This window comes from Brassica oleracea, chromosome C5, assembly GCF_000695525.1.
Source record: "Brassica oleracea var. oleracea cultivar TO1000 chromosome C5, BOL, whole genome shotgun sequence".
NCBI lineage: Eukaryota > Viridiplantae > Streptophyta > Magnoliopsida > Brassicales > Brassicaceae > Brassica > Brassica oleracea.
In genome coordinates this window covers 40,425,115-40,433,759 of record NC_027752.1, presented here as the reverse complement: position 1 = coordinate 40,433,759, position 8,645 = coordinate 40,425,115, and the positions used below count along the sequence as shown (strand labels likewise).

The 8,645-nt window shown below is 39.5% G+C and overlaps 1 protein-coding gene across 1 annotated transcript; it reads left to right on the top strand.

The window, feature by feature from the left end:
- The first annotated feature begins 755 nt into the window (after positions 1-755).
- Positions 756-3,372, top strand: LOC106292306. The gene is made up of 3 exons (XM_013727904.1): positions 756-956; positions 1,043-1,983; positions 2,121-3,372. Exons 1-3 carry the CDS (start codon positions 756-758, stop codon positions 3,370-3,372), a joined length of 2,394 nt encoding a protein of 797 aa, XP_013583358.1.
- The last annotated feature ends 5,273 nt before the right edge of the window (positions 3,373-8,645 follow it).

Genomic DNA, 8,645 nt, shown 5'->3' with positions numbered 1-8,645 from the left:
CAATTAAAAACACACAATAATTATACAGCCCGATTTATATATATCAAAACCCCGTCCTTATGAAAATGTTAGTACCACTTTTATTTAAAACCGACATCTTTGAGAGAAAAAAAGTTTTTTTTTGAAACTCTTTTAAGAAAAAAAAGTTTAGAGCTTTGATTATCAAAGAAAATTTTATTAAAGTCAAAGTAACAGTAAAAATATTAAATGTAAAATGTTTAGAATAATTTTTATGTTTCAATATATAAGATGTTCTCATCTTTCTGTGTAACTTTAAATTTATCAAAAACTATGTAGCCAGTCAAATTTAATAGTTCTATTTTGTAATTGGTTGAGTGGTTTTTAGTTTATAATTTTAATGATACTTTCTAGATAAAAAGTAATTTTTTTAATAAATGTGTACTACCTAAAACATCTCACATTTCAGAATATTTCTGAACAGAAGGATCTTGTAATAGCTTTTTATTAGATGTGTGAATAAATGGTCTTAGACATACTTCCAACGACAAAAAGATAGCCAAGAGTTTTATCCGAATCATTTTTCATAAAGACAGCGCAAACTGGACCATCCATAATGATTGGGAGGGCTTGATGGTGTAGGCAGTGGCCATTTAGCTGAAACGGATTTGACCCCTGCCTCTCTAGAAAAGGAACTTGATGTTGCTACTGTGAAAGCTGCGGAAGCAGCCGTGCCAGCACCGACATAAGTTGAATCAAATCCACCCTTGACAAATTCGACTCAAACCTCCCAAGGAATGAGTGTTCATGTCGCTACTGTGAAAGTTGCTGAAGCAACTGTGCCAGCACCGACGATAACCGACTCTGGAGTTCATATACAAGCTATGTCCAGTGAAAGCAGGGCCTGTCTGAAGAGCAGCCACAAACAAAAGAAAATCACACAGACTCGCAAGAGAAAAGTTCTGTGGCCTCATGGAGTGACAAAGCCAAAGGAATTGGTAACAAGCTTCAAAAAAAGGGAACACCTTTTACCCTTCCGTCTGGTGAAATTTGCATCAATATCCCAAATTCTGTTATTGAAAAGAACAAGAGATCATGGGATAGTTTCGTGTTGGGGCAATTCTACCACGAACCACCCTCACAAGGCACTATTTTTAAGATCGTGAATGGCATCTGGAGCAGAAACCGCAGAGACATAACGGTCTCCAAGATGGAGGGCTTTGCATTCTTGTTTAGAATCTCAAATGCATCCACACGGAACCATGTCATCAAGCAGGGCCTATGGCAGATAGAGGGTCAGACGATGTTTGTTGACAAATGGGAACCAGGAGTCGTCCCCGCGAAGCCTGAACTCTCTGAGGCGCCAATTTGGCTTGAGCTGCGAAACGTTCCACTCCAATTCTTCAATGAGGACGGACTAGAACGTATTGCAGGTCTCGTGGGTCACCCAAAATATCTTCACCCTAACACAGCAAATAAGACGGTGCTTGATGTGGCAAAAGTATTCACGGTGATTGATCCAAGAAAGCCACTACCAGAGGCAGTGAACGTGCAGTTTGACTCGGGGGACATTGCGAGGATCACAGTCTCGAGTCCTTGGATGCCTCATGTATGCGAGATTTGTCATGAAATAGGGCACACCACAAAACGATGCAAACAAGCGCCCATCACCTGTGCAAATTGCAGATCATCTACTCACACCACTGACCGCTGCACTCGTACGAAGCTACCTGATGCTAAGCGGAAGACCTCTCGCAGATTCAAGAATGATGCACCAGCTCAGATATGGCAACCATGCAAAACTCTTATTCAAGATACTCCGGCTCAGAATACCAAAGCTGTAGCTGCTGCTCAGTCCACTAAGACTATGCTTCTTCAGGGTGACAGTAGCGGTCTTACTCCTGCTCAGAAATCCTCTCAGTCAGCTACTCAAGAAATAGAACCTGAAGGTACTGAGGATGGAAAGTCTTCTGGTCTGGAACCGGACTCTTCCGATACATACTCTACTGAATTCGAGGAAGATCCGTAGGATCTTATTCAATACTCGAAAGTCTTGTCCAGAAGGACTAGGAAGAAGAATCGAGGGGTAACTCCCTCATCCCACTAATATCTATGTGTATAGACATTTTTTGTTGGAACGTGCGTGGTTTCAATGTATATAGTCACCGCATCGGATTTAGGAAATGGTGGAAGAAAAACACACCTCTTTTTGGAGGTATCATTGAGACCCATGTGAAGCAGCCGAAGCACCAGAAGTTTGTGAGTGGAATTCCACCTGGCTGGGGGTCTGATGACAACTACTTATTTTCGAAATTAGGAAAGATTTGGGTTGTTTGGCACCCATCTCTCATTGTATCTGTGATTAATAAATCGCTACAGATGATCACCTCTGAAGTAACCTTCCCAAACCAGTCCAACAACTTCATCATCTCTATTGTTTATGCATCGAATGATGAGGATCAGAGGAAAGACCTAGGGAAGGAGCTTTTATACCTGAAATCGGACCCCAGAATCCTCAACAAACCATGGATAGTTATGGGCGATTTCAACCAAATACTCAACCCCGACGAACATTTGAGGCCTCTCTCTCTAAATGTTGATGCTAAGATGAGACTGCTCAGAGAGACCCTCCTGGACACTGACCTGGGGGATCTAACGTTCAGAGGACCGAAGTTCACATGGACCAACAAGAGCAAGACAAACCTGATTGCAAAGAAGCTTGATAGGGCTCTAGTAAATGAAGAATGGCTGAACTTATTACCATCTTCTTATGCGATTTTTGGCGAACCAGACTTCTCTGACCATGCAGTTTGTGGAGTGGTGTTTCAGCAAAACTCTATCCGAGCAAAAAGGCCTTTCCTCTTTCACAACTATCTGCTGCATAACGAAAACTCCCTTGAATTCCTCACCGAACTTTGGTATTCTGTGGGAGTGGGTGGTTCAGCAATGTTTAGGCTATCAAAAAAGCTTACACTGATTAAGAATGGGATAAGAAGCTTCTGCAAAGCCAACTACTCAAACTTGGAAAAGCGGGTGGAGGAAGCACACTCCTGTCTCCTCACTGCTCAGAACAACCTCTTGTCCAACCCGACAACTGTTAATGCTGAGGCAGAGGCCTTAGCGCTTGAAGGTTGGTTGATTCTATCTAAAGCCGAAGAGCACTTTCTCCTGCAAAAAACCCACATCACGTGGATCCAAGGAGGTGATTGTGGCTCTGCTTACTTTCATAGGCTCTTATCAACCAGAAGATCGATCAACTATATCCACTTCCTCAAAGATGACCACGGCAATCGGGTAGAAGGACATGAAAATATTCAAAATCTATTCATTGAGTACTTCTCAAAGCTAATGACTGAGGAACTAGCTACCCCGTTGTATGACCCGCAAGACCTCTCTATCCTCATGCCTTACTGATGCTCCGAAAACCAAAAGAGAGATCTCATGAAAGACTTCACGAGGCAAGAGATTAAGGACACATTCTTCTCACTGCCTAGAAACCATGGTTATAATAGAAGAACCATCTCAAGGCGTGGAATGCTCAAAGTTGACTTGAGGAAAGCTTTTGATTCTATCAGATGGGACTTCATCCTATCCACACTCCGAGCCATTGACATACCTGAGAACTTTGTCAAACTGATCTTGGAATGCATCACCTCTCCAACTTTCTCGGTTAGTGTGAATGGATCCACTGGGGGGTATTTCAAGAGTTCAAAAGGACTCAGGCAGGGTGACCCACTCTCACCTTACCTCTTCGTCTTAGCTATGGAAGTGTTCTCTAGGCTGCTTGCCTCAAGATTTGATACCGGCTACATCACTTATCATCCAAGAACTGAAGAAGTGGGTCTTTCTCATCTGATGTTCGCCGATGATGTGATGATCTTCTTTGATGGAGGCTCTGCGTCGCTTCATGCCATCACCGAAACCCTTGATGATTTTGCTGGATGGTCGGGCCTTCAGGTAAACAGAGATAAATCAGAGCTTTTTCTAGCAGGCCTTAGCAATGAAGAGAAAACAGAAATGCAAAGGTATGAGTATCCCATAAGAACCCTACCTATTAGATATCTTGGACTTCCTTTGATGCATAGAAAGCTTAGGATATCGGAATATGATCCTCTATTATCAAAACTAACGGGAATTTTCCAGAGTTGGGCTGTTAAGATGCTTAGCTACGCGGGCAGATTGCAACTGATCAGCTCTGTGATTTTTGGAATGATCAATTTCTGGCTTACAACGTTTATACTGCCTAAAGGTTGCTTAAAAAAGATTGAGGCAATGTGTGCGAGATTCCTTTGGGCTGGAAATATTGATACTACAGCACCCTCTAAAGTTGCTTGGAGCACAGCCTGCCTACCTAAGCCAGAAGGAGGCTTGGGTTTAAAGAACATCAGTGTGTGGAATAAAGTTCTCTGTCTACGCTTCATATGGCTCCTGCACTCGGGTTCAGACTCCTTATGGGTCAAATGGCATAAGCATCATCATCTCTGGGAGGTCAGCTACTGGCAAGCCGAAGCTAAAGTCACAGACTCTGCCTCGTGGAAGTCAATCATATCACTCAAGCCACTAGCCGCTATCTTCTTGAATTGATGTGTCAACAACGGTAGAAAGGCGCTGTTTTGGTTTGACCTATGGACCCCCTTTGGTCAACTAATTGATTACATTGGACAGAATGGGCCTAGAGAGCTTGGTGTTCCCTTAAACGCTACTGTATGTGTGGCCGCTACTGATGTGGGCTGGATTCTATCAGCGCCTAGATCAGACAAGGCTCTAGCGCTTCAGATCTACTTGACTACTCAGCATATACCGCAATTGCAATCAGAAGAGGACTCGCACCAGTGGATAGCCAATTCCTATGACTGGCAAGGATACTCTTCTTCTAGGACATGGGAGGTTTTGCGACCCAGATTTTCAACTAAAGAATGGACAGAATCCGTCTGGTTCAGTGGTGCAATTCCTCGTCACGCTTTTAACTTCTGGCTGACTACACTAAACAGATTGCCAACAAAGGTGAGACTAGCATCTTGGGGTCTTAATGTTCAAACCACATGTTGCTTCTGCAATACAAGCCTAGAGGACAGAGATCACTTGTTCCTCTCCTGCACTTACACCGCTGTCATCTGGAATCTCATCTTTGCTCGCTTGGAACCTCGCCGCCGTCTGTTTCTCTCTTGGGATGAACTGTTGTCTTGGACCCGGCGATCGTCTCCTTCAGCTCCCTCGCACCTGCGGAAGCTTGTAACTCAATCAACAATATATAACATATGGAGACAGCGGAATTCAGCGGTTCACAACAACGGATATGCCTCTACACAGATCACTTTCAAATCCATTGATAGAGATGTTCGTAACACAATCACGGCGAGGACGCATAGAAGACACTTCTGTTTTCTTATGCAATTATGGATTAGGTAATCCTGTCAACAAAATCCTCTTTAATGTGTTTTCCTTGTTTTTTATTTTTTTTTTGCCAAGGAACCACTAATTATAGGTTTGTAACCTAAACATTCATTAAACATTTTTAATGATATTCACAATTTTAAAAAAAAAAAAAAAAAAAAAAAAAAAAAAAAAAAATTGTTTTAAAAATCTTTTGAATCGTCGTGGATACACCATATCTTCACGTTTTGAATGGGTTTGGAACCCCCTCTAGCTCGTGTAACAACGAGTCCTAGTTATGCTTTATAACCGTCAACTTTTTCTTTTAGTCATTTAGAAATCACGCCAACTTCCATGTAGAAGCTCTTGCGTATCACATTTAACTCTCTGAGGACACGAGGAAAAGTCTGGAATGCGTCAATTCATGTCTACGTAGACCAACAAGCTCGAGTACAAACAATATTATGATAAAACTTAAACCCAGTGTTAGTAATACCCAAACCCACCTTAACATCATTCTTCTTTTACTTGTTACACTCACTTCATCTACATCGTTTGTTCCCCTAACAAAGTTTCGTCATTACTTTCACTAACGCACAATCTTGAATCACCCCATAGTCATTTCTCGATTCCACAGCAAATTAGGGTTCACCCATTAGAAAACATTAAAATTTAAACTACACATATGCCCTAAAATGTCAATCATCCATATCTTTAGGTGTTAAATAAGTTAAAATGTATTAAAAGTAATATGGAACAGCATATGTTATATAATGACCTCTTTCAAAAAGAAAACAACATATGTTATATAGATAATTAATTAATTAAAATTACTATAATACAAGTAACACGTAACAGTATATGTTTGAGACTATTGATTGAGTTATAGGTGTAGAAATTTTACTGTAGAAATTTTACTGTAGAATTTAGTTTGTAAAAAAAATTTATCTAACCGTAGAAAATAAATTAAAAATAATAAGAAGAAATATATTGTTACATCAATTTTTCCCATAACCATAACCATTTTTTTATCATAGTTCTAAAAATTAAATAAAGCGATGATTGATCATTTATATAGTTATATGTAGAAACTAAAATTAAAAAAAAAACAATTATTACAATTCAACCAATCGTCTTCGTCTTATAGATAAATAATTAAAAATTACTTTAATGCAAAATTTGAGAAAATGAGTTAATATATATCAGTAGGCATTGACAGCATGACATTTTCCACGTAAGAGGTATACTTCTAATTTCCAGCCTGCAGTTGAATTTATATCCACATAATTGACTAGGGTTTTTTTGCAAGATTAACTCAAAACTCAAATCAAACCTAAAACTAACTCATGTTTTTTTTGGATTTTTCTTTTGTCTTATTCACCCCACAAGTTCATATAATTCACGAAAATACTATCAATTTTTTTTTCTTCCGAATATGACATTTTTACTCTCTCACCCTCATCATCTTCAAGTAATTACAAGATTGTCATTGTCATCAATACCCCAACCACCATGAACAACCAATTTGAAGCTCTTAATGCACCTAAAATCGATTTACACTCTCTCTTTCTCACTTGTTATGAACTAAAAACAACATCTCTTTCACTTTGCCTCCATATTCATCCAAAAAACTCAAGCTTTTGATTCAAAATTTTTTTATGGTTGATAGAGCCATTCAAGCATACTATTCTTGGTGGGTTACTTTCGTTTGAGATTCTGGGTGGTTGGAGAAGACTCTGTGTGCTAAGGAAGTCATCTCACTAGTTTAAGGTATGAAATTGGAATTTTTTCCTGATCTGTTCGTGTAGAAGACTAACCCGTAAGTAGTCTGGCTGTAAAAGACTTACCGGTAAGTCTTCTGGTCAAACGGACGACTTACTTCTAAGCCGTCATCATTGTTTGTTAAAAAAAAAATCTAGAGAATACCCTAGACGACTTACTGATAAGTCATCTAGGATAAATGGGTTAGTTTTGCATTTGACCGAATTGTGTCAGATATTTGACTATTCCTGGACGACTTACCAGTAAGTCTTCTCCGGGAAAACAAAAATTTCAATATTTTATTAAATCTGGACGACTTATCTGTAAGTCGTCTCAGGTTACTTTTGCAATTGGAAAATAAAACTTAAATTTAACTTTTCCCAGACGACTTACGCGGAAGTCGTCAAGTAAGATGACTTACTTGAAAGTCGATAAGCAAAGTCGTCCAGATTTATTTCCTAGATTCTGGTCAAACCTTGCTTATCTCGGACGACTTTACGTCGTCTACCTGGACGACTTTCAAGTAAGTCGTATGGGAAAAGTTAAATATTTAAGTTTCTTTTTCGAATTGCAAACTAACCTGAGAAGACTTACAAATAAGTCGTCTAGCTTTAATAAAATATTGAAATTTTTGTTTTCCCGGAGACGACTTACTGGTAAGTCGTCCAGGAAAAGTCAAATATCTGACACAATTCGGTCAAATGCAAAACTAACTTGTTTATCCTAGAAGACTTACAAGATTTTTTTTTTAACAAACAAAGCTGGACGACTTACTTGTAAGTCGTCCTATTTAAATTTCAATTGCAAAAATGACATGTTTGGACAACTTACTGGTAAGTCTTTTAGACGACTTACTGGTATGTCGTCTGCATCAATGTTTAGTAAAATTTCATTTTCTCTATGTTTACTAATGTGTTTTATTTTGAATTTTTGTAGATGATGCGTCAGTTACATGAAGTGTATGGAGAATGGTTGTTGAATGATTGTCGTTGGGATTTTGTGGTTGATAATGTCAAAGGAGCGAGAATCATTTTTTTGGGGGAAGGTTTGACACATGCTGAACTTCTTGCAATAGCTAAAAAAGATTATAACCTGGACATGAGCACAGAATCTGTGGAGATAACCTACTCATTACCAGCAGAAATGATGCAGGCTCCAGACACCCCTCCTATTCATGTTACAAGTGATAGACAAGTTCGAAACTTGCTCGAGATAACCAAAACGCATGGAGTACGGCTTTGTGTATCAAGCCGTAGCAAGGTGGAAATGGTTTCAGAGTTCAGGGAAGAAGATGATGAAGCTGATGAAGCAAATGAATGTTTTGAAGATGATGATGATGATTTGTTGGATGATGGGGAGGAGGATGATGGGGAGGAGGACGATGGGGAGGAGGATACTGGTATCTCTATTGTTGCTGAAGCGGACGAGAATGGTGAGAATTAGAGTGTTTATGGAAAGGTTGAAGATGAGGATGAGGAAGATGATGATATGTGTTTTGAAGATATCAAAAAAATTGAAGGAGGAAGATCGAATGGTAACAGTATCTATGTCAA